The sequence below is a fragment of the Monodelphis domestica genome, chromosome 4 (assembly GCF_027887165.1).
Source record: "Monodelphis domestica isolate mMonDom1 chromosome 4, mMonDom1.pri, whole genome shotgun sequence".
NCBI lineage: Eukaryota > Metazoa > Chordata > Mammalia > Didelphimorphia > Didelphidae > Monodelphis > Monodelphis domestica.
Genome location: NC_077230.1, coordinates 295,758,953 through 295,786,316, shown reverse-complemented (window position 1 = coordinate 295,786,316; position 27,364 = coordinate 295,758,953). Strand labels below are relative to the sequence as shown.

Below are 27,364 nucleotides of genomic sequence, written 5' to 3'. Positions count from 1 at the left end.
TATAAGTATGGGAGGGAGAAGAGGTGCAGCAGCATGGGGCTAGGGAGGGGCGATCAATGGTCTTTTGATTGAATGACCCTAGAACATCTTAAGTCTGTTGTGTTTTGCAAGATTGAATGCCTTTGCTAGATCTCCAAGATATGGGCTGGGAAGTCCAGGGGTGAGCAAACTATTGGGGGGTTTTGGGGTTGCAAGACATTTCAGGCAAAACACAGGACTGGTGAGTCTGGGAGTGAGTGAATCAGAGAAAAGTTAGATTGCAAAATATCTGAAGATTGAGCAGTTAATGCTTGCTGAAAATTTTTTTTACAGAGTTCTGAATATCTTGATTCTTAGTCCAAACATTGAATATTGAAAATGGGCCAAAGAATCTCAGTTAAGAAAGGCAGCAAGAAGGAGAGACAAAAAATTCAACCAAATTTCCCATAGATAGCCCTTTAGGGATTAGATTATAATCCTAGAAGAATTCACCTAAATTTAAACATATGAGCAAGAAGATAATGATAAAATACTGTTATATGAAATAGGATGGATTTCCCCTAGATAAGGTTGATGTGTTTTGGCTCAGGTTTGGGTCCTCAGAGGACAAAGTGTGTCAACTGTTGAACCTTTACATGAATTCAAAACACCCTAGGAATGAGAAAGCATATGCTTATGCTGTCCTCTGGCTGCTGTGGGAATGTTTGTTTTAAAAGAGAAAAAAAGAGGAGGTTTTAGAATTGTTTTGAGGATGAGAATTTGTGGGATCCACTTGAAACTCTTCCTCACCTATATTCACCAACTCCAGATCCCCCTCTTCATCTATCACCATTGCCACCGCCACCTCCTATTCTCTAGGCATCTGCACCCCTACCTGAGGAGAATTTAGTCTCTCCACCTACTCCTCATGTACCCTTCTGTCGAGAACTTAGACAGTTAGTGGAGAAATCAGAAGAATCTGGGGGTGGGAGTGGGGTAGGGTGGGGGGTAATTGAGTAGTGAAGCAGTATCCATTAAGGGAAGTCCCTCTGGGACAGGGATTCGGATTTGTTAATGCTCCCCTGAGTAATTCTGAGGTTAGGAATTTCAAGAGAAAGATGAAAAATTACCAGGAGGATCCTATGGATCTAGCAAAGCAATTTAATCAATTTCTTGACCCTGATCTATATATTTGGTCCAAGACGGTGTCCATATTGGATCATTTTTTCTTGGAGGAGGAGTGGGCCCAGATAAGGCAAACTGTTAGGAGAGCTTGGGATCATGAGCATCATAAAGCCAAAGGTGGACTGAGGGATGAACAGAAATTCCCTCTCCAAGATCCTAACTGGGAGCACAACAACCCAGCCCAAAAGGAGAATATGATAGAAATTAGAAGGAAATAGAAGGAAATGTCTGAAGCCGAACAGTTATAAAAGGGGACCTCCAATTTTAACTGACCATGGTTGGAGCTTGAATCTTGGGCTCAGGATTATGGCCCAGGATTTTCTATATCTCTTATAGAATCTGGGGTAGAGAAATCTATCCATAGAAGTGTTGTTATTTATGTATTCATATTGTTGAAATCTGCCTTGCAAAAGATTTTAGAAGGAACTTCTTTCTTAAGGATTTATGGAAGCAACTTGGAACAGAGGGAACAAGTTTCCTGAGAAGACCAATACTTTGTTTTCTTCTTGAATTTATCTCACTACTCCTCAAAGCTAAACTCCTTCACATACAGCCTGTAAGTCATGATTTTGATAACCAGAATCTGACAGGATGAAAGGAAAGGAGGAGGCAGAAGGGGGAAGGTAGTTGCAATTAGTGAACCCTATATATACAGATCTCTTGTACTCAACGATTGGCATCCCTTTAAACATCCAAAGCTGGGGGTGTCCTCTTTCATGAACAACAATAATCCTCCTGCTCCCTTGCTCTAGCCTTCTGAACCTAGTTTTTCTTAAGTGTGGAGCTTTTATTTGTTTCCTTATCTCATCCCATGCAGTAAGGGCATGAAGAAGGGAAAGAATTTAAAACTTAAAATTTTAAAGAAAATGAATGTTAAAAAATGTTTTTTTTTGTGTAATTGGGGAAAAATAATTTTTTTAAAGTACCATTGTGTGGGGATGATAGAAAGGAGAAACTTGGAGCAGGAAGACTAATTAGGAATTTATTACAATAATCCAGCCAAAGGGATTGAGGGACCAAACTAGGTAGAGCTATATAAGCTGAAGGAAGGGGATGAACTGGAAAGACACTGAGATGGTAGAATTAGGATTTGCCAATTTATTGAATATAGAGGGTAAGAGAAAGACATTAGTGATGACTATGGAATTTCAAACTCCAGAAATAGTTAATAAAAATAGAAACATTTAGAAGGGTGGAAGGGGGAAGAGAGAAAGTTGTTTAAGAAATGTTGACTTTGAGATTCTAACAAGAAGATTCAATTAAAAATGTTCAATAAGCACTAGTGACAGAGACATAGAATTCAGGAGCGATTACGGTTGGATTTATGAACCTAAGAGTCATATGCAGAGATGATAATTAAACACATGGGAGCTAATATTTATCAGGTAAGAAAGCATAGCAAAAGAAGTGAAGAGAGACAGTCTTGGGTATATCCATATCCATAGTTGGAAACTTAACTGTATTTCTCAATATTTCAATTATACAACATTAAGTTTTGTTACAAATTAACAATCAAAGGGATGAAGGGAAAAATAAACCTTTCCTTTTGCTCAAGTAAGCCACTTCTCACTTGGAAAGCGTATTGGGGTTAGAGTAAGAGATCTTTGGTTCCAATCCTGGCTCTGCCATTTTATTACTTGTGTGACCTTGGATAAATCACTTAACACTCTGGGGTTCAATTCTTCATTTATTTCCAAACCTGGAAGCAAACTAAAGTTCCCCTTTCACTAATCTCATATGCTGTACCTATTTCCTGGATGTCTGATTTTTTCAGAAATTATAATGTGAAATTAAACCTAGATAAGTAGAAAGACTTCACCAAATTTTTGAGATGAAATGAAAAATACAATTTAAACATTAAATAGCTAAACCAGCCACAGTACCAGAATTTCCAATTATGTTCCCATAAATACTACTATAGTAACAAAAGGAAAAAATTGCTTATGAACTTCAAATACTTCAACATTAAATCAAAAGTTAAAACTCTCTCATGCACAACAGAATCTAAAGAAAGTACTAATAGAAGTCCCTCTGTGATACTGAGAACTGTCAGTAGTAACTTCTAATATTGTGAAGCAGCACGACCAATTAATTACAAGAGCTACTCAGCTCAGAGCAGATATTTCTAGTATTTATTTCTCTGAGCCATGCTGATCCTGCTCTACTATAGTGTCTTATCCTAAATTGGAGCCAAATTGTCTAATCTTGGGCTCTAATTCTAGCAATCTACTCACTGTTATAACACCTTTCATGTATACCTGGAGCTTTCCAGATATATAGACTGACTTGCTAGATTCTTTTCCCCTTCTCTCTTCTTACTTCAACCCATCCTAACCTCCAGAGCCTATTAATATCAACCTCCCTCCACCCACCTATACTTCTTTTTTTTTAAACCCTTACCTTCCATCTTAGAATCAATACTTGGTATTGGTTCCAAGGCATAAGAGCTGTAAGGGCTAGGCAATGGGGATTAAGTGACTTGCCCAGACAGCTAGGAAGTGTCTGAGGCCAAATTTGAACCTAAGACCTCCTCTCTAGGCCTTGCTCTTAATCCATTGAACCACCCAGCTGCCCCTCCCTGCTATATTTCTTGCTGGATTGTGTATGAGCAATCATTTATCAAATGCAAAGCCCATAAATTGAAATATGTAATACAGAGCTGGGAAATGGGCTCCATCGACATGCTGAGGTTAGAGAAGGGCTGAGAAACTTAATTTGTGAATTTAAATTTAATATATAATTAAAAATGATTCCCTACCTGTATTAGTGCCACCTAAAGTGAACCCTGTTGTAGATTTTGAACCAAACAGTCCAGTTCCAAACCCCACAGACGGAGCAGTTGTAGTTGTTGGATTTGCTGTGCTTCCAAGAGATCCAAAATTGAGTCCTATTGATGGGGCGCTATTACTTATTAATAAAAAAACAAAACACAAAACAAAAGTGATTAGTCAATACAATAAAATAAAATTACATACTATCAGAATGGAAAGAGACCACGAGCTTTATAATTTCCAATGTGTTCTTTCATTTGGGCATATCACACACAACTTTTAACCTTAAATGCCAATTCCTAAAAAAAATTGCCAATGAATTAGGTTTTAATGAAGTAGTTAAACAATATACTTCTCCCTTCTTTTAAAATATATCCAGAGAGAGGGCAATTGGGTATCTTAGTGGATTGAGAGCCAGGCCTTGTGATGGGAGGTCCTAGGTTCAAATCTGACCTCAGACACTTCTCAGCTGTGTGACCCTGGGCAAGTTACTTGACCCCCCATTGCCTAGCCCTTACCTCTATTCTGCCTTGGAACAAATATATAGTATTGATTCTAAGGTGGAAGGTAAAGGTTTTTAAACAAATAAACAAACAAACATCCAGAGAGAAATACACACAAGTACATCTCCATCATGCAAATTTGCTCTCGGGATAATGTAAACCTCAAATTTCCTTAGACTTATAAATGTTGGAAATTTCACCATTGGGATATTTCATACTTGGAAAATTTCTTACTGATAGTCTATTGGAATGGGAACCCCATTGGCATGGGAGGTTCTTTCTCTTCCCTTCTTAAGATTACTTTAGGACAGAAACCCTTTGCTGAACAATGGAAAGGACTTTGACCTATGCTTAAGCATAGAACAGGAATTTCTTTGAGTCTTGATTGATTTTAGAATTGATACAATGGAGATACTTGGAATAAATCTCCACCCTATTCAGTCCTAATAGGATTGAGTAAGGGCTGCAGCCTAGATCAAAATTTAATTATTCCAATCTCTACCCTACTCAAGTTAACAGGATTTAGAAAGGGCTGTAGCAAAGGAGTAAAGATTTAATCATTTGAAAATATGACCTTCAACAGACATGTGCAAAAGCCAGAAACCTCTGGGCGGTCCTGGGTTAAGCTAGAGCCTCCATTGACAGGGAAATTGATGAACAGTGATTGGTAGATGTGAGGACTGAGGGGAGGCAACTTGGAGGGTTTCCTTAAAGATAGGGGGGCTGAAGACTCAGGGAGGTTGTTGAGGTTTTGGTCGGTGTGGTTCCTGGGCTCTGAGAAGGCTTGCTCTGAAGGAAGCTGAAGGTGGGGGCCTCTGAGACTGTTTCTCCATTTTGGACACATGAGTAATAGGGACTGATCTCTTTTCTTTGCCCCAGCTATCTAAGGGCTTGGGCCTTTTGGCCCAGCCTAAACAGAAGGGGTATTTAAGCCCTATTCCCTTCTCTCCCTTTTTCTCTCTCTCTATCTCTAATTCCTTTCTTACTCCTATTGTAATTAAACTCCAAAAAAGGCTGACGGCTGACTTGAGTTTTTTATTTAGGAATTACATAGCTGATTCCTTGGCGACCTTAAATTAATATATATCAGTCTTTTAAAGTGATTCCCTTGTTACAATAACATAACAATTCAATCTCACATTCATCTAGCATCTATTATATATACATATAACTCTAAAAGGGTAGGAGACACAAAAGATGAATAAGAAGTAATCCAGGCCTTTAAGGACTAAAGTAGTTTTCCTCCAACAATCCAGTGGAGGCTAAGATAAGTATAGAAATAAATTATGTAAATTAGGACATGGTAAATATATAGGTACTTAGTAGTATTGGTATAGTGAAGTGGTGTCAAACTCAAATAGAATCCCTAGAGGCAGCATACTAACTTAGAAAAGTATAAATTAACATTACCTATTTTTTACTATATTTTTATTTATTTTGTTAAGCATTTTCCAATTACATTTTAATCTGGTTCAGTTATATCTTTGAGTTTTGGAGGTAACATGCACCTAGTAGACACAGGGCTAGTCTCAAAGTCTAGAACAGCTGGGTTCAAGTCTAGTTCTTGTCCCATATCAGCTTAAGTGATCCCAGGCAAGTTACCTAATCTTTAAAGACCCATAGTAACTCTCTAAGTTGACACAATAAATAAAAGACACAATAGTTGTCAAATTGAAAAATTAAATGGAGTTTCCTCACAGAAATTCTCAAGGGACAGCCAGATGGCTTAGTGGATAGAGCTAGGCTGAGAGGTGGGAGGTTCCTTGCTTCAAATCTAGCCTCAAACACTTCCCAGCTGTATGACCCTGGGCAAATCACTTAACCCCCATTGCCTAGCCCTTATTGCTCTTCTGCCTTGGAACCAATACTTTGTATCACTTCTAAAACAGAAGGTAACATTTTAAAATCTGCACTGATCAAATGAGGAGAAAGAGTACAAGAGAGCTAGAGAGGATGATGAACTAAACTTTAAGGATTGGGAAATTTCAGGAGATTAGTGAGAACTGGGTTTGGGCAGAAAAGTATAATAGTCATAGGCAAAGATATAAGCAAAAGGCACAGCACTTGGTGCAGCTAGTAATTAGTTTGATAGGAATGGGTACATATGTGAAAAGAAACAACACAAAACAATTAGACAATGCTAGATTTTGGATTCTGACAAGGGCAATCAATACTTTCCCACAAAACATCTTTTAGTGGGGCAGGTGGGTAGCATAGTGGATGGAGAGTCAGACACTTCCTAGCTGTGTGACCTGGGCAAATCACTCAATCCCCATTACCTTGCCCGTACCATTCTTCTGCTTGGAATCAGCACACAATATTGATTCTAAGGCAGAAGGTAAGGGTTTAAAAAAAATCCTTTGGCACCCACTGTCAGCAAATAAAAAACAAGGCTAGTGGATATAGTCCTAATTTAGTATAATTAGCAATGGGTATTCTTTAAAGGTTTTAAAGAAGATTTGAATGATCAGTGCAAAGCACTAGTAAAAATGTGAAAGATCATACCTGCAGCTATAAAGTGGGCAAAAACAAGATAAGAAGGGAAGCAAGGAACTCTCTTCTTATATTAGAATATTGCAGTAGTCCAAATGAGGGCGGAAAATAGCCTGAACTAGTTTATTAATAGTGGTAATGGAAAAGAATGAATCTAAGATACAATCAATGGAGGGAAAGGAAATATGAATATAATGCTATATTCAGTAAAAGAAAATGCTTCTAGCAATTAAGACTTCATATTTCAAAGGAGATTATCACAAAAATACATATCACATAATATATTTTTGCATCTAATTTTATTTCTGTTTGAAAAGTTACATTTTTTAGCAGGTCATACCGTAATCTGATATATCAATTTCCTTCCGATGATGGTGTGAGACAATAGTGTGAACTGCTTATAGATGTGTCCATCATCCTATTTTCTTAGTTCTTCTACCCAATTTGTCAACTTTCATTATATTAAAAACAAAGAAAATGGCTCTGATAGGTCAAGAATAAATTTCTACACTGCCTTCCCTATATGTCTATTGTTATATAATCATATTCATTCTTATAATCTACTCACACATAGACTTTTTCGTATGGAGGGAAATTTTCCATTAAAAAGTATAGAGGGAAAATAGATGTAGCAATATTGCTTATTAGGGTCCAATAGAATCCAATTGTTAAATTAGCATGTATATAATAACTCTTTAATATTACCTCATTTGAGACTCATAAATAACCCTGTAAAATAGGTGCTATTATTTCCCTTATTTCAAAGATAAAGAAACTGAGGCCAAATTGAGCCTGGAAAAGGACAAGTAATTTGCCCATGGTCACACATCTAATGGATGTCTACAGCAGAATTTGAACTCAGGTCTTCCTAATTTCAAATCTGGCATTCTATCCACTATATCAACTAGCTACCTCTATTCTTGTTTCACAGTCCTTTGATCCATATTAAAATACTAGATATTATAATGTGAAAAATTAAATACTCCAGTACTGAATAAATATTCCCATATGTCTCAAAGCTTAGAAATTATTTTGTGAGAACTAGTAATTAAAGGCAAGTGTTCTGACCAGGAAATTGCTAGAGAGGGTCTCATTGCTCAAGGGATCATTATAATAAAAATCTTACTTCAACAACCCATACACAGATACAGACATATGTTATAGTCTTTCTCTAAAAAAATAATGAAAATGAGCAATCTTCTGTATCATTTTTCTGATTCGAAATCTACTCTTTTTAGTATAAGAAAAAACTTTAGCAATAAATACAAATTAATATAATTGTTTGCAAAATTTCCAGTGCCCTGTTCTGCTATGATAAAGCCTTTATTTTTGCAGCCATGACCTTGTATAAGGAAGTTCTGAGATCTTCCATATAGGAATTAGTTGTACCTAAAATGTTACTTATGTTACTACTAAACGTAACATTACTGTTAATATGTAGCTATATATTTTGCCTTCTCAAGTAGTCCAAGTTTACTACAGATACAAATTCATTAGTGAGGGAACAATTATTTTAAAACTTTATTTATTAAAGCCACTCTCTATTATCACTCTCCTTCCTTTTAAGAAACAAATTTGAAAATATCTTGCATGGAGGAGGGGAAGGAAAAAAAACCACTTCCCTTCAAGAAAGAACAAAGTTTTTCAAGCCTACTTCTTGACTTGCCTTCAAGAGATAAAATATGGACATAGGAAATTGACATTTGTATTAAGTAGATATTATGTTTATTTATTTACATATAGGTATATATACATACAAAGATACATTATTTTAACTTTATGAAAATTAACAGTGTTTTTATTCCTGCTGCTAACTTGGAGTTTTTTTTCTCCCCTTTCTGCTGAAAGTCCCCCCCCCCCCAATATGAAAGAGAAGAAAAGGACCTGATTTCTGTCCCATAACTACTCAGTATAGAAACACAAAAAAGATAGAGAAATTTAGCAAGCATCTTGAATGAACAACTTTTATATTTCTCTAACATAGTTATTTTAAGAACGGGGCAGAGGTGGCAGAGTGAATAGATTACTGGGCCTAGAGTCAGGAAAATTCATCTTCCTGAGTTCAAATTCAGTCTCAGATATTTACTAGCTTTATGACCCTGGGCAAGTTGCTAATCCTATTTGCCTCAGTTTCTTCCTCTGCAAAATGAACTGGAAAAGGAAATGGAAAACCACTCCAGTATTTTTGCCAAGAAAATCCAAATGAGATCATGAAGAGCCAGTCAGACATGATGGAAAAACAACTGAATACCACATTTGTATGATTATACAAGTATATGTATGTATAAGTATAATTGGAAATTACTTTTATTAGAAGATTTTAGTATCTTTTAAATGCTCAAATAAACCATTTTTTAAAAGTCTTTAGGTTCATAACCCAAACTTTGACCTATGACCTCTGAGCTCTCTATAAGGTATAAATTCTGAAAACTTGGAGGGAAAAAAATCAATAAAACAGTCATAAATCACAAAAGAAATGTTTCTGCATATGAAGGAATCTGAAAATCCATTTTGTTGCTTTTATCCTATAAGCTAGGTTTACATGTTGTGCTTCAAGAGATCTTTGTAAGCAATTATCCTAAAACTCCACAGAGGAAAAGAATGAGGAACCCTAAATATTCTTCAATAAATCTGGTTCCAGGTCCCTAGGTTTTGTGAATAATCTTTTTTTTTCCCTGGTGTGGATGGTTTACCACAAAAGCACTCATAGAGAAACCATTTGCTACTAAAAGGTGGGAAAAAATGGGACAGAAGAGGCTTATTTATTATCTCTTCATCTCTTGTAGAAGTATCCTATGAACTGCTAATTTAAATTAAGCTGCCTTAGCAAGATTGAAGCCTGAGATAGAATTATTTCTCCTGTCCCAAGAATGAAGTTCCAAGTATAATTATTCTACCACAGTATTATGATAATGATTATCAGTTCTTTGCAAGTTTATTAAAAGCTAAGATCTGAACAGCAGTTAAACTTTTCCATTTATTATAGGCAGATAAGATACGGGTCAACATCATTCACAGCTATTAAAATACTCTTACAAGATTTCAAAGTCTCAAAGTTTTATAAGTGAAGAGAGTAACCCATCAAGGGACTAGAAAAAGGGGCTTGCATCAGGAGCAGGAAAAAATGGGATATATAGGAAACAAATGCAACTATATTTATCCCAATCAATCCTGCTCCTCTCATTTCACCTTCTCAGTAGCACAAAGGAATAAGACAAAGCATGTCAAGTGCTTTGCAAACCTTAAAGCACTATAAAAAATTGAACTATTATAATGGAACAGTCTTAGAATCAGTTTCCCCTACTGTATCTTCAGTTCAAATTTAAGTCTAGAAGAGACATTAAGAGACCTTTTGATTTAACTCTTTATTCTATAGATGGGAAAATAAACTAAGAGACCATTAAATTGTAAGCTCCTTGAGGGTTAAGACTCTCTTTTGTCTCTCTTTATGTCCCCACAGCTAAGCATAGTGTAGTTGTTTAATAAATGTTTACTGATTGACTGACAGGTCCAAGATCACATAAACAGTAAAAAAAAAGTGTCGGAATTTGAACCAAGATCCAACTCCAAATTTAGCTATCTTTCCAATATATGTAGGTGCTTGTCTAGGTTTAGCTTCTCAGAGAAAAGATACTGAGGTAGTTCTTCAAGTTATTTGGAACTAGACAAAATCAGTCCTTTATTAAAGAGAGATCATAAACATAGTAGAGTGGAAGGCTATGGGAGAAAATGAGTATAATAGTTCCAGCGGTCAAGAAATTTTCAACCTCATTGTAAATATGAGTATATTAGTTTTAATAAGAAATGTGACTGATTATAGAATTGCCATTCGCTACCCTAGTCAGACCACACTTACAATATGGTGCTTAGCTCTGAGCACGTCCTAGAAAATACATTAAGCTAGAGTAACCAAAGTATGGATAAAAAGCAGGTAAGAATGCTTGAAATCAAATAATTTGTTGAGATGATCAGTCTGAAGAAGACTTGAAGGGGACATTACTAAGGTTTTCAAATATCTGAAAGATTCTTCAGAGGAGGAAGGATTATATTGTTTGGCCCCAGAAGCAGAACTCACATCAATTGCAGATTTTGGCTCAATGTAAGGAAGAACTTCCCAAGATATGAGCTATTGGAAAAATGAAATGGGCTGCCTTTGTAAGAAATTATCCCTTCCTGTTGTTAAAAGATTTTCAAGAAAAGGATAGATGACATGTGGCAAAGATGGAAATTTTATTTCTGGTCAGTTTTGGGAAAGATGTCTGAGGTCCCTGCCAACTTCACTGATTAAAAGCTAGGTCTTTAAAAAGCAAAGATAACAAACATTTAAGAAGATAATTTAAAATAATTTGTAAAATTTAAAGAAATTGATTTTTCCTTCATTTACAAATGTCAGTAATTTCCAAATTTTGGACTAACTAGCATCATATTGTCAACTGCCCAGAGAAATCAAAAAGTACTATAGAGCATATTTATTTGTTAAACTAAAATAATTTAAGGTAATTTTGTGATGAGAATTTCTTAATATTCTTTAAAAGAGAGCTTAACCCTTTTTAGTGTGTCACAAACTCTTTTGTCAATCTAATAAAGACAGAAAACAATGTTTTTAAATGCACAAAATGAAATACATAGGATTCCAAAGGGGAAAAAAAAACTACTGCAACAATTATTGAGATATTTTTAAAAATAAGGTCGTGGACAGCAGGTTAAGAACCTCTGCCTTAAAATAATTTAACAATCAAGGAAAACATGATATAGAAAATACTGGCCTAGGAGCTAAATGCTCCATTAGGTTTGTAAATATGAATAATTTTCAAATCTCTTTTGACTCAGTTTTCTTGACAGATTATAAACTGGGAGGTATCTTGCCTCATTCATTTCCTTACATCCAATCCAAATCTACCATCATTCTCTACATTTAGTAGGGTCCTTAATAAATAAGAATTTGCTTAATTGAAGTACAGAGGGAGTTGTCTAACCAAAGCTGAATATACCACTAAAGAAATGGATCAATATCAGGGAGAAAATATTACTTACTGATTTCTTAGAGATGCTATAGGAATAACTTCTGGTGTCAAGAAGAGAAAAGACCAAAGAATGGCATAGAATCATAGATTTAGGATTGGAAGGAAACGCAGAAATTGTCTAGTCTGATCTCATCATTTCAGAGATTAGGAAAACTGAAGCCTGTCAAGGTTAAGTGACTGGCTCAGGGTCACAAATGTAGACAGTAAGTGAATGAGGCAAGATATGATCAGAAATCCTGGCTCCAAATCCAAAAATCTTTTCACTATATAACATCATTCTCACCAATAAAAAGGCTATGCTAGATTGTACTAAATTAGATTATATCTACATAACCTGGTATTTCTTTCTTGTTGACAATGAGTACAATAACAATGAAGATCTTTTGTGGGAAAGTATGATTGATCTTACTGTTGATCCAAAATCTTCTACATTCTAACTTTTCTCTAATAACTTATTAGGTATCTACATAAAGTCAAGAGATCAAAAGTTAAAGTCCCAAACTGGTGGACTACCTGTAGAGCTTATGGGAGGATCTGAACAAAAATCACATAGGATAAGGCTTGGATAAGTTACGACTTTTATTGAAGGAAGACTCACATTGATGAGAATACATGTTCACTGGTGTATTTCATTATATATGCTTTCTCTTCAATTGCATAAATTTGTTACTTACTAAAATAAAGTACTTTGCTTTCATTACAGTAAATTTCCTTCCAATGGTATTTTATGTCTCCAGTATTCTTCAATTTAATTATTATATACCAAGGAATAGAGTTGGTAAGAAAAGCTGAAATTAAGTATAAGTTTTTGTTGGTCTCCCATCAAAGTCAGTCACATAGAAACACAATTATCTCTTTTCACCTACCCAAGCTTTCCAAAATGCTGATTTGATAAATATCAGTGTTTATCCAATCTATACCCTTTATTATTTTATAAACCTTAACAACAGTCCTCTCTATCAACACTTTTATTAGATCTCAAAACTCTAACTGTAGGCCCATCACCTTGATTTTAGTTAATTACCTATAGACTTTTTCTAGCTCTATTTCTGTAGCAACCAGAAATTATTGAACAAAAAAGTTAAATATATGACAGCATATCTATAACTGGACAGGTAGTGACAGAGTTTTTCTGGGAGTCAGGAATATCTGAATTCACATACTTCCTCTGACATAAACTGGCTGTGACCTCTGAAAAATCATTCAGCCCCTCTGTTCTCTAGGCAACTCTCTTAAGACTGAGTTGCAAAGAAAGGATGACCTACACTGATAGTTATTTCTTCATTTAGGAGTTCCTTGTCATAGGTCTAGTCCTGATATCAATATAAATATTAAATCAATAACTTATATTTTACATTCTGAATTTAAAACAATGCAAAAATTCCACTCTAAACTTGAGTAAAACTTTATATTTATTCAACCAAAATCTACTTAGTGCCTACCCTCAAACAAATTATAATGGGGAATAGAAAGGTGATAATTCAAGAACACTTATTAAATTTGCACTTGCTGTGCAAAACAGGGAAGAATAGGGAATCGAGGTGGTACAATGGTTAGAGTATCAGGGCCAGAGTCACAAAGACTTTGTCTCCCTGATTTCAGATCTGGTCTCAATTACTGGCTATATGACTCTGGTCAAATCCTCATTCATAAAAAAAAAAACAGGAGAAGGCAATGTCAAACCACTCCAGTATCTTTGCCAAGAAAACCCCAAAAGAGGTTAGAAAGAGTGGGACAGGACTGAAAACCGAACGAAGTACAGAACAGTAGATGTAGTAGATGCTGGAGAAATAAGGAAGAAAAAAAAATTAATGCACACTTAAGAGATTATGATCTTGAGGGATAATTATAAAACAGGTTAGACTGTGATAAAGTGATAAAAGTAGATATAGCACTAGACTAAACGTGTGGATACCTAGGTTTGAAAGCCAGAGTTCTATATCTGCTGACTATTTGACCTCCTTGGGAAAGTCACTTAACGTTCAATAAGGAGACTCTTTTCTTATGGAAAGGGGTGAGAATAGATTAGAAGATCATTAAGCTCTCTTCCTATTCTAATATTTTGTGAAATCTCCGAAACACAGTATATATCAGAGAAAAATAAGGCTAGGAATGAAGGAATTACTTCTAACTGGTAGATCAGGTAAGATTTCATGGAAGAAGTAGAACTAAATCTCTGACCCCAAGGAACTAACTACAAGCTAAGAGGGCATACAAAAAACCCAAACATATAAATGTAACATAATGTAGAATGTGACATACATAAGGTATATAGGGTATGGCATGGACCTGGGAATGGGAAGCAGGAAACCATGGATTGGACATGGAAGAAAAGAAAACTCCAAAGTCCAAAGTTTGAGTTCTGGAGTGTGAGAATAGTAGTATGATAAGCAATTAACAACAACAAGAAAAGAAGGATCTCCAATACCAAATGCATGGGAGCAGAAAGATGGATCAGTGGATTGCAAATCAGGTTCAGAGATGGGAGGTCCTGGGTTCAAATATAACCCAGACACTTGCAAGTCACTTAACTCCCATTGCCTAGTAGCCTTTACTGCTCTTCTTCATTAAAACCAAAACACAGTTTTGGTTCTAAGACAGAAATTAAGGTTTAATGGGGAAAAAATTACTCTATCCATGTAAAATACTAATAAAAGTCAAACTATTTATCTGAGGTGGCTAGGGTGGAGCAGAGTATGGAGCACTGGGGCTGGAATCTGAAACACTGAAATTCAAAAGCAACTCCAGACACTAGTTGTAAGATCTCAGGCCAAGTCATTTTGCCTGTTTGCCTCAGTTTACTAATTGTCAAAATGGAGATAACAATAGCACTTATCTCTCAGGGTTGTTGAGGGTATCAAATAAGATAAGTACTTAGCACATGGTCTAGCACATAATAGACACAATGTGTATGAATATTAGCTATTATCATTACTATATTTTTGTATTTCTCCTTGTACACATGCCCATAGGATCAGAACTGGACCTATGATTTCATTGGTATAGGAAACTCTGCCTCTCTTTTAAATCTATACTCTTGGAGAGCTGCTTAGGGCACTGGGAGTTTTAAGTAATTTGCCAGTTATACTTGTGTCAAAGAGATCTTGGACTCAGTCTTCAAAGTTTCAAAGCTTAAAATTTTCTAAGCATTGCTACCTTCTCCACACATCAAATTAGAAACTGATTTATATCAGATTTTTTAAGATTTTAATTATCTGCCACTGTACAAATAAAAAGTCCAAGATCCCAGATCCTAAAAGTCATTAATGAAGCCCAGTAAGATGACTTTATTAATCTTAATAAGTTCAGAATCTGACAAGAAACGAAAGGAACTGGATTCAAATCCCTACTACTCTTTATGGAATCTTTTAGTGCAGAGGTTCCTTTTTATTTATTATTATTATTTTTTTTAAATAAAAACCCTTACCTTCTGTCTTGGAATCAATACACAGTATTGATTCCAAGGCAGAAGAGTGGTAAGGGCTAGGCAATGGGAGTCAAGTGACTTGTCCAGGGTCACACAGCTAGGAAGTGGCTGAGGTCACATTTGAACCTAAGACCTCCCATCTCTAGGTCTGGCTCTCAATCCACTGAGTCACCCAGATGCCCCCTGCAGAGGTTCTTAATCTAGGGTCCCAGTACAGATTTCAGGGAATAAGTGAACTTGAATAAGGAGGGGGGAAATCATATCCATTCACTAACTTTCTTTTTAATTTGTAATTCTATGTATTGTACTTTATACATCTAAAGTGATTCTGAGAAAGGGTCCATAGGTTTCACCAGATTGCCTATGGGCACAAAAAAGATTAGGAGCCTCTGCCTTAACCCCTAAAATCGGGGCATCCGAAGTCTCTATCATCTTAATTTATGTCTTTGGGTACTATCTTTTGCCTTTCTTTGTAACCCCAACACTGAGTACCGTGCCTAGCACACAGAGGGAGCTTAATAAATCCTGGCACTGTGTTAAGAGTTACACAAAAACTAGGGATCCAAAGATAGGGGCTGCTATTCTCATCAGCTACTACTTCCTAGTCCCTACTATCACCTGGAACCCCTGTTCTCATAGTCCCTTGGTCACAATCACTAGGCTCCCTTTCTTGGCCTTCTCCCCCCTCCCCCCTCCCCCCGCCTAGAAAAACAATGTCTGCAACCCTAGGATGATCTAGAGATGTCTTGCACAGGCTACTCCCTTTCCTCCTACCATTCTCGCCCACCTGACAGAAGCCAAGAGGAGGAAAAGAAACCGAGTGGGAAGCGTGAAGCTGCCCCCAGAGAAAGGAGAGGATGAAGGGAAGAGAGGAGTCGGTCCTCCAACAGAGGAGAAAATGGGGGGGGGGGGGCTCCGCCCTTAGAAAAGGGACAAGAGAGGAGACCGACTTCAGGCCGGAGGGCTGAGCATGTGGTGCGGTGGGGCCGCTGCCAGTCCGGGCCCGAGGCCAAGGAGAGCCCTGGGGTGCCCGGAGTCTAGGGGCGCGCGGCTGCTGCGGGAAGAGATGGCTTACCTGGAAGTGACCGTCCCAAAGGAGAATCCTCCTCCAGTGGTCCCGGTGCCCGCCGTCGCGGTGGCTGTCGAGCCCAACATCCCCGTCCCAAAAGAGAAGCCCGTGGACATGGCTAAAACCGGCCAGCCGCGGCGGCCTGAGCCTTCTCTCTCGTCTCAGCGCCGCGGGGGGAACAGTAGCATCTCCACAGTGGCTGGCCGGGGTGACCGGCGGTAGGATCCTGGAAGAGCGACGGCAGCCACTTCAGTCTCAACGAGGGGGCGGGAAAGAAGAGTGAGGGAGCGAGCGGCCGCAACTCCTGGGCCCGCGCACGCCGCCGCGCGGGAGCCGGCCGAGTCACCGCGGTGCAGCTCGGGATGGAAGCTGGTACGTCATCAGCGCGTATCTTAAAGGGACAGGCGCCGGTCCCAAGAAGCTGTTCCTTTCTAATTTGGTGACACCACTCTGTAGATTCGGCACAGATTTAGGAACGGAGCTCCTGGATTCGAATCTTTACACCACAGATTCTGAGACAAGAAGGGGCTCTAGATGTTATTTTCTTAAACCTCATTTTACTAATGAGGAGATGGTGGCCCACAGCGGTGCAATCAGTCAATATTTGTTAAGCGCCAGTGTGCCAGGCTGTTCTAAGCCTTGAAGTTACAAAAAGAAGCAAAGAAGCCCACAATCAAATTGGGGAGATAATGGAAAACAAATATATACAAAGCAAACTATATGCATTTAAGTAATGTGACAAATTAGTCCTTTCCACATTAGTCCCTATTAAAACAAACAAATGGGGGGGAAGCAAAATGAGTCAAAATTGCTGTAAAATAATTTTGCCACAGTTGAATTGTCATAGTTTTAATGAACAGGTCAGTTGTACAACAAAGTAACTACAATATATAAAACTGCAAATGTTTTATGGTAGATGTAAATACTCAAATTTTAACCATTGCCTTCTTGTTTAAGATCAACACTGCCAATTTCATCTGTGACAAGAGCACTTGGCCTCCATTATTGATCTGACCCTCTCCAGTCTCACTTTTGACAATGCTAAAATGATTAAAATGGGCTCAATAGTCCTTGATCCAAAGCATAGGAAGGAAATAGTGTGGAGGCACTAAGAATTAGGAAGGGTTAGGAAGACTTCCAGCAAAAGATGAGCTCTTAGTTGAGACTTAAAGCTAAGGAAGCCAGTCAGAGGCATGGGGAAGGGAGAGATCAGGGATTACCAGTCAACTGTAATATCATTTTGCACCAGTTTTTGGAATCTCTTCTCAAACCAGTTGTTAATTTATAGACAATCCCTGGAGTGTAGACATTGATTTCAGCCCCATCCAAATTCTGTTCCAATTCAAACGTCTTTTAACACTTATTTTAAGGCAAAGGGATTTATTTTTGAAAGGTTCTCATCAAGTTTAAATTTAAAAGTTAAAATATTTTTGAGGGCACCCTTACAGAAAAACACTAATCACCAAGAGAACATTCATAAATGCATACTGACCTATATAAACAGCTAGGTGGCAGAGTAAATAGTATGCTGGTCTTGAAATAGGAAGACCTGACTTTGAACTTGCCTCAGACACTAGATGCTTAACTCTGGGTAAGTACTTAGTTTCTTTGTGCCTCAGATTCCTTAACTGAGTACAGGTTTTTGTTAGTATCAAATGAGTTAAATGGATGCATGATTCAGCCTTGAAGGATGATAACATAAGCAAATTGGCAAAACATAGAAGAAATTACCTCTCAGATCAAGAGATAAGAGAAGAGTTCATGACCAAGTAAGAGATATAGAGTTTTACAGAGTTAAAATAGATAATTATGATTACATAAAATTAAAGTTTTTGCACAAACAAAACGAAGGCAGCTACAATTAGAAAGGAAACCAGGAAATGGGAAAAAATATTTGCAATAAAGATCTCACTTCAGCTCTATAAGAATAAGCACCATTCTTCAATTGACAAATTGTCAGAGGATATAAATAGGCAATTTTTCAGAAGAAGAAATCCAACTTATCAATAGCTATATCCTTTAAGTGCTCTAAATTACTAAATATTTTTTAAATGTCCATTAAAACAGATTTGAACTATTGCCTCATACCCATCAATCAAACTGTCAAAATTCACCAAAAAAAGGAAACTGATAAATGTTGGAAGGATTGTAGGAAAAATGGGTACATTAATTTATTCTTGGTAGACCATTATGACTTAATTTTTGGCAGAAAATAAAACCCAGAATTGAAAAAAAACTTAGAAAGAAGTTTATGTCATTTGGCAGATGGGGTTCACTTCCCCTTGAGACTCTGTAAGTTTTACATTACAGGGTGTTCAAACACAGAAACAAGGAAACAGTAGCTTAATGGATAGCATGGAAGCAGTTTCTTGATAAGTTATGTAGATTTCTTGAACTGTATATCAGGAGAAAACTTATATTCCTTATGATCCCCTGGAAGGTTTTTGGTCAGCTCACCTGGAGTCTTGAGTTAAGCATTAAGCAAATCTGGTCTCGAAGCAACAGATTTGGTCTCTCAGTCATGCAGGTCTAAGTTCAAGCAATTCAGTAATGTTTTATCACATTGTGAGACCAGCCATTCTGGAAAGCAATTTAATACTATGCTCCCAAAACTTACTGTGCAAACTCTTTGACCAAGTAATACTACTATTAGGCCTATCTTCCCCAAAGAGAATAAGAAAAAAAGGACCCATAAATAGAATGATATTTATAGCAGCTCTATTTGTGTGGCAAAGAATTGGAAGCTGAGGGGGTACCCCAAATTGAGGAATGGCTGGTCAAGTTATAAATGTGATAGAATACTCTGCTCTAAGAAATGATGAAGATAGTTTTAGAAAAACCTGGGAAGCCTTGTATGAACTGATACAAAGTGAAGTGAGCAGAACCAGAGAACAATTTATACAATAACACTAATATTGTGAAGATAATCAATTTTCAAAGACTTAACCAATCAACATAATGACCATCCACCCTCCCAGAAAGAGAACTGATAGACTCAGTGTACAGATTGAAGTATATATTGTTTTGGACATAGCTAATGCAAGATTTCATTTTGCATAAATATACCTATTTGGAATGAGTTTTGCTTTTCTTGCCTTCTCAATAGGTTGGGAAGGGAGAGTTCCCTGATCTGAAGGTGTACTATATCAATGAAATTATGTCTAATCCCTATCCTATGATATACTGTTGGATAGACCATTCATAGAATTGGAAATGTATGTTTATCTTGGACAGATATTACATATGAACATTGAGACAGACCCAGAAATGAAAAGGAGAGTCATCATGATTTCCATTGGAAAATTGCTCAGTGTTTTTAAGCAAGCCCATTTTTCTTTGATTTTATATTTATTACCAATTCATTTGATTTACTGTTTGCATAACTTTGCATAATTTTTAAAATTAATTTTTCTTTAGTAAAGTCAAAAGATTCTCAAGCTGTTAAATGGCCAAATACTGAACAAACAGTATTCAGAAGAAGAAATCAAACTATCTAGAGTCATTTGAAAAAATGCTCTAAATCCCTATTGATTAGAGAAATGAGAATTAAAATAACTACTTCATACCTATCAGAAATGATAAATGCTGGAGGGGATGAGGGAAAATAGTTACAACAACAACAAAAAACTATTGGTGCGGTTGTATACTGGTTTAATTCTGGAGAACAATTTGGAACTATGCCCAAAAGGCTATAAAAGTTTAATCCAAAGTCAAAGGGCATAATGACCAACTGTGAAAGATATAGGAGGGCTTACTAATATAATGATCCAAGGTAATTATGAAGAACTTATTATGAAAAAAATGCTATCCATCTCCACAGTGAATTCTAAAGGCAAACTGAAGTATAATTTTCTTGCTTTATTTTTCTTGCATTTTTTGCATTTTCACATGTACAATTGATATGTTGCTTACCTTCTCAGTGGGTGAGGGGGAGTTGAAGGGAGGGAGAGAATTTGGAATTTTAAAAAATTTAATGTTAAAAATAATAAAAAACAAATTCACAAAGCCTTAGTTAAAATCAAAATGGAGATAATTTTTGTATATTTAGACTGAAAATATAAATTAAAGCATTAAAACAATATTCAAATAAAGACATAGATTTTTAAAACTCTTATTTGTATTTTTTAATGTAAAATGCATGATTCCTCAACTTTTATGGTTTATTTCTTAGTAATAGATCTGAAAAAAAAAGCTTCCAGAACCTAAGAGCGTTCTTATGAAGTCCCATCACTAGTAAAAAACCAGTCTTTCCTCCTCCCTGCAGGGGGCGCTGTGAGGAACGCAACCCAAGTGGAACCGCTCTCTTCTGTTTGGCACTCTCTCCTCCCAGCTCGTTCTCTCTGCCCCGCCTCGGTTTTGGACAGTTTCTAGGAGACCGGCTCCGGCGGCCGCCCTTGCGGCTGCGCACGTCCGCTAGGTTGGGGGCCAGCTGGTAGGCGGGGTCGTGCTGAGCCGGGTGTTGTAACTCTGGTCGCTGTCTATGCACGTCTGTTGTCACCGCCGTAGCCTTTCTCTCGGATCCATGGTGCGCCCCTGAGGCAGTCTCTGGGACCTTCCTTCAGAAGCACTTCGGGATGGAGCATATTCGCACGACTAAGGTAGATCGGGGACCGAAGCGGAGAACCCCCGTCGCCCTCTTAACTCCGGGAGTAGGAGCCAGGCCGGCGGCTGGCGGGGGTCGCCGGTTTGAGGGGGATCGGAGTCACCTACACACTCGCTGGCTCTGGGACAGAAGTGGCATTGGGGTCCTGGGAAACAGTATGCCTTGGCCTAGGAGAGAGGAGGGAGGCCTTCTGTGTACACCCTTCCGCCCTTGAGACAGGGATGATTATGGGAGTTTTAGAACTGAGGAAATAAACAAATGCAGCTCTCGCCCTCCAGACACCCTTTCATGTACAGAAAAGGCCGCAGTTCAGGGGGCTGGGCAGTCTGTGCACCTGGAAGCCCCTAGCCACCTCCTCCATCCTTGTCTACCGACTGTTGGGGGACTCTGGATGCTTAATACTAGTGTGCATACACGTATTATAAATATAGTTTTCTGTTTCATACTTGTAAGTTTGGTGTAGGAGTGGGATGGGGTAGGGATCTACCCTTGCTCAAAATCATGGAATGCCCGATCAGGAAAGATAAATTCACCCTTGATTCCTAACTTCCTGTGTTCTGCTGAAGTCATCAGTTCAACCCAGCCCATTTTTAAAAGTACCATTCATTTAGGGAAGTGATGGTAAAAACAGTTACCCTCATATTTGCCAAGCAAAATTTTGTTTTAAAAACAGTTTGCAAATCTTTTTATTTAACGTTATATGTAAGTTTCAAAGTACAAAATGAAACCAGTAATGGTAATTAGCGCTATTTACATAATTTGTTCCCCAGATTTTGACTGAATCCTATTTTTAGAAGCTTTATCTAGGAGTTTGCATTTAAGGTTTGAAAGTGGGTGGTGATTTAGTAAATAGATAAACTGTTAAGGTATTGAGGTAATCTTTGCTATAGTAGAATTGACTCTTAAGAAACTTATATTCTAATAATAATAATAATAGCTAGCTTTTATATCCTGAAGGTTTTTACCGATATCTCATTTAAACTCACAACAACCCTGGAAAGTAGGTACTGTTATTATCCCTATTTTACAGGTGAGGAAACTGAAGCAGACAGAGAATAAGTGACTTAGTCAGGGTCACAACTAGTAATCAAGCTAGTATATTGGGAAACAATATGTATACCTGTCATTTGATACAAAATATATACAGAATAAATACGAGGAAATTTCATGGAGGAAGGGGAGAGGAGAAAGGAGTAGATAGAATGAGAAATGGCCTTAAGGAAGTGGCACTTAAATTGTCTCATGAAGGAAGACTGTGATTCTAGTGGCAAAGATGTTGGTAGGAGTGCATTCTCAAGACTGGGAGAAGGAGCAATTTTTCTACAAAACTAGGGAGTTAGGAGATAGAAGGTTGTGTGTAACAGCAATTAACAAATTTGGCTGAACTATAATGTGTGTGATAGGAGTAGTGAAAATGCAGCCTGGAGTTTTAAATGCTAAACACAGGCATTTTATCTTACAGGTAAAAGGGAATTGCTGGAACTTATAGAGAAGGGAGTGAAATAGAAAAATCACTTTGACACCTGTGAAGGAATATTGGCAGAAATACAAAACTACTTTAGAAAAATTCAATTTTCTTAATAGTTTTGGTTTTTAAAACTTAAAACTACTATAAGAGTATGAATTATTATTTTAATGTTCTTTCCTTACAATAAATAGTGTTGTTCCTGTTTTATAGATGAAGAAATTGTCAAGTCACTAGGATTTGAACTTGGTTTCTTCTGAATTCTAAGCTATTTTCTTGCTCTCTCTCAACTTATTTTTTTGATATTTTACAAGGCTTTCAGCAGTCTCTGGATGACCACTTCTCAGGTTTTTTATTATCAAGAGTTCCTTTTGTGAATAAATTGCACTAAATATTAGCTCATAATTTTCTTTCTAAGTCAAATTTTGGGATTTTTTAATCATTTTGCCAAATTTATTTCCTAAGGAAATAAAAATGATTATTAAGAGACTTGTCCCAGTCTTACACATAAAGGGAATAAATTCTGATGGACCCCAATGATAGATGTGAGATATATAAAACTGTTCAATTGTTTAAACTATTCTCTTTCCTCCTAGTGTTTTTAGGTGAGCTGTCAGTATGGTTTTCAGAGCTTAATAATTGTTTTCAAGGCTTTTTTTAATCTTTCAAATTTTTTGACACATTTTTACTGTAAGTTTATTATTTTATTTATTGATAGTTTTATAAATGCATTTAAGCTCAATTATTTTATAAAAGTACCAGTTATAAGAAACTTTTTTTTTAAACATTTTATTTGGTCATTTTCATACATTGTTCATTGGAAACAGATCATTTTCTTTTCCTTCCCCCAATCCCCCCCATCCCTTCCCTAGCCGATGTGCAATTCGTCTGGGTATCACATGTGTCCTTGCTCTGAACCCATTTCCTCATAAGAAACTTTTAAAAATTTACATTTAAGCATAAATATTCTAACTTATTTCAGGTTTAGTTTCTGGTATCTATGCAAAATCTTGAAATTTTAAATGTAAATTGTAAATTGGATCTCTGAAAGAGCATTGCTTAACTGGACATACTTGCTTTTCAGAGCCATCTCTGTTTGCTGAGTCCTGATTTAGCCCCAATGAGGTAATCCTGCTAAGAAACAATGAGAAATATATAAAGACAATTCTTCATTATACGCACTCTTCTTTTCTTCCTCTAAAGGCCCATATTAGTTTCAAATTAAACCATGATACTATATTGAATTTAATAGAAAAAATAATCATGGTACTGATGGACAATGGTAAAAGCTTCCCTAAGGTCCCTTCTAGATGTAATTATATGATTCCATGTTCCTTGTGAAATATCGCTTCCTAGGACTCATAATGGAATACTCTCTTTCCCTTCCAAATCTGAACCTTCAATTAGTGGGATGTATTCCAAAAGCAGTGCTCACGAGCTTGTCCTTTAGTTTTTCTTCTCTTCCTGCCAGTAGAATGTGAGGCCACATTTCACTAATTAGAGAATTAAATAAGAGAGAATATAAAGCTAAGACACATAGACCTACTCAAGAGTAAGGAGAGGCAAATATTAGCTGGTAATTAAAAAGATAACTAAATATCTTGGGGAAACAAAACCTAGCTAAGGAAGGTAATAAAAAAAACACCTCATTTTGTGTATAGTTAGTTGTAAAGGACAATATGGTTATGGACTTTGAATCTGATTTAAAAAATATTCCTCTCTTTGAGTCTGTGACTTATTTGGGTCATTATGATGATTTTTTTCCTATAAATATTTTGCAGATTTGGAGATCTAATATAACACTAAATTTATCTGGAATCTGCAGGTCTTCTACAAAAGTGAATTTACTACTGAAGCTTATTCATGAATGTCAAAACTTAATATATTTTTTATCCATAGAAATCTTAAAAAAAAAAAAAGCTGTTGAATGCATAACTGCCTTCTTAAAGAATATGTTTCATAATTTAGGGAATAGGGACTATAATTTATCGGCAATTTTTATGCAATGCAAATATTGTATAATGCCACCCTAAGGGGATATTACCTATTGTTCTTATACTAAAATAGACATAATAAAAATACCTCTTCAATTACTGTTTGTTTTTATAGTTCTGATTCCTCCCTGATTTGATCTTCTTTCCTGCTTTTAGTTGTGCTTACTTCTGTAAACAATTATTTCTCATTTCCCCCTCTAACCTTTGAATCATTGTACACTTATTACCTGTACCAATATACTATGAAAAAGGTGAAATAAAAATATTTAAAAAGTTTTTTATTTTATTTTAACCATACAAAATTTTTTTGCTCTCTAAAAGTATTATTAGAAATTTTTTAGTGAGAGCAATAAAATTCATTATATGCTTCTTATTTTGGAAATCTTGTTATAACATTTTGAGATGTAGCCATTTGAAGGTCTAGTTCTATTATTTATTTTGCTATTTCATGGCTGTCATAGCTGAAAAAGATAACTGACAAAGATACATGGATGGAAGTAGAAATGATCTCATCTTTGCCTGTGCTTAGTGAATCATGATACTCATTTTTTAATCTTTTCTACTAGTTAATGGATTTTTGTTCAAATTCTGATAGTACATTTCCCTGATGTTAATCAGTTATTCCAAAAAGCAATCAGAAGGTATTATGGTTCTTTATTTTTGAAGAATGGATTAATCCTGAAACTCATTTGGAAAATTTTTATACAGATCAGATAATTCTGTTTCCAAGTTTTTCAAGTGTAAAAATGACTTTTTTTTAAGATGACATAATTTCCAGTAGCAAAAAGCTTAATATTTTAAAACTTATCAAGTTCATCAAGATATTTCAAAACACAAATACTTTAGGATAGGGTTAATCATTAATGGTAGTAGATTATGTATATTTCAACTAAGCTTGATAATATGGAAGTTTTTGGCTGACATCTAGTCAGATCTGATTAATGTAACTGAGGGAAGAGCTTGTATTAAGCGTGAAGTGTTAGCTCTTACATTTTCTTGTTTCTTATACTATTGCCATTTTCTTGAATTTTCAGGTTCTTTGCAAGAATCTAAGCCACTTGTCTAATTTGGGAGGATTCATTTATTTAAACCTCGATAACATATATATATATATATAATCCATCCAACTGGGCACTGCTAAACTGCAATACGTTTCTGTACACTGAAAACAAATTAGTGAGGTGCCAATGTCAGCCTTTCTGTACTGTGGAATTCCAGCACTTGGCTCAGGATACATGACCATCTCATATACAGATCAAGGGTCATGCATATTAAACATTACTAAAGCTTAATTTATTGTTTTGAAATTAGATAAATATAAATCTGGTGATTTCTTTCTCCACCCTAAAAGATATTTTTACATAGTCCTCAGGGTACTCATACTTCATTTTAGAGATCTTTGTAGTAGGTTAAAAAAAAAAGTGTTATCATGAAAAAGCATTGATTAAGACCTATTTGTCCAGAGCATTGAATTATAGAAGAGAGACTTTATTACCACTACAGCTATTAATTGATATCATGAATTTGATACATTTTTGCTGGGATGTTGTTGACACTTAAATGATAAAAAAGCTTTGTTTCTTAGTGCCCGATTCATTCCCTAGTGCTAAGTTAGAGAGAGACCATTGTAGAGAGAACACTGGACCTACAGTGAAGAGACCTGAGTTCTCATTCTGATTCTTCTAGTCAATAACTTTGTGAATTTGGAACAAAGTTAACTTCCCTAAGTCTCAGTTTCTTAATTTTGAAATGTAAAATAATACCCCCTACTCTAACTTCCTCTCAGCATTGCCATAAAGATCAAATGAGAAAAACTTGCTTAAAATCTTTTATGCCTTGTAAAATACCATACATATGATTTTAAATGGTATTATTTTTAAATACCATTCCAATAGTTCTGCAGTTTGAGGAGACCTATAGAAAAAGAATGGGTCTAGAAAAGTAAAGACCAAAACAGTAGCAGCTATTATATATAAAGAGGTCCTTGGCTCAGTCTTCTGCATTTGTTCTTTGCAGTTATTCTTCCTTGAAGAAGGCTGTTGTTTTTACTCTGAAGTGGGGAAAAGAATTTGACTCAAAAGACTGCTGATAATTTGTTTTAGGGGATTTTTACAAGTATGTATTACTTTTTCCAGTCTGTGCCAAAAGGATGACATTATGATAGAGTACGAAGAGTAGTGATTCTGGCAGCCCTTAATAGTCAAGGACAAATTGTTGGGAGTACAGTCAGACAGCCACTGCCATAGTACAATTTTTTACTCATTGTCTACAGCATCTCCATTTCAATAAGAAAAAAGTTGACCAAGAAGCTGGGATCAAATAAGTTGAAGAGATGAGGGGCTCAAGTTAAAATATAAACTAATATAAAATATGTATATAAAATAAAAAATACATATAAACACTTAATATCTTTGTGACCCTGGGAAAGTAATTTAATCTCTATCTGCCTCAGTTTCCTTACTATAAAATGAGGACAATATTGTCCCATTCTCCCTAGTAAAAACTGATCCGTATTGCTCTGCTGAGTGGTTGAATTAATTTACAACTACCAATAGTGCATTAGTGTCCTAATCTTATCATTTTCCTTTTCCATCATATTAGGTAATCTGATATGTGTGAGATGATGATGGTCAAAGTTGTTTTAATTTGCATTTCTCTAATCAATAGTGATTTGGAAATTTTTCTTATAATTAAAAGTAGCTTTGATTTTTTTTATCTGAAAATCAACTGTTCATATCCTTTGACCATTTATCAATTGGGGAAGGACTTATATTCTTACATATTTGACTTAGTTCTTGATATATCTGAAAATGAGGCCTTTATTGGAAGCTTTCTCCTTTGTAACTGCGAAAATGTGGGTTTCAAGACTGTG

At 36.2% G+C, this 27,364-nt stretch overlaps 2 protein-coding genes across 5 annotated transcripts in view; one reads left to right on the top strand and one right to left on the bottom strand.

The window, feature by feature from the left end:
• The window catches only part of NUP58 (nucleoporin 58), a 66,077-nt gene extending 49,281 nt beyond the window's left edge, over positions 1 to 16,796 (bottom strand). For 2 of the 3 annotated variants that reach the window (XM_007495234.3, XM_007495233.2), the window contains exons 1-2: positions 16,437 to 16,796; positions 3,902 to 4,050 (exon numbers count right to left, since the gene is read on the bottom strand). In XM_007495234.3, coding sequence (XP_007495296.1) covers positions 3,902 to 4,050; positions 16,437 to 16,546 — 259 coding nt within the window. In that variant the 5' untranslated portion in view covers positions 16,547 to 16,796. The remainder of the gene's footprint in view (positions 1 to 3,901; positions 4,051 to 16,436) is intronic. The other variant, XM_001366665.3, reaches the window with a different exon arrangement.
• A 3,961-nt stretch (positions 16,797 to 20,757) lies between these two features.
• Positions 20,758 to 27,364, top strand: part of MTMR6 (myotubularin related protein 6) — a 66,857-nt gene continuing 60,250 nt past the window's right edge. The window contains exon 1 of one of the 2 annotated variants that reach the window (XM_007495231.3): positions 20,758 to 21,028. In XM_007495231.3, the coding sequence (XP_007495293.1) occupies positions 21,005 to 21,028 (24 nt within the window). In that variant the 5' untranslated portion in view covers positions 20,758 to 21,004. The remainder of the gene's footprint in view (positions 21,029 to 27,364) is intronic. The other variant, XM_007495232.3, reaches the window with a different exon arrangement.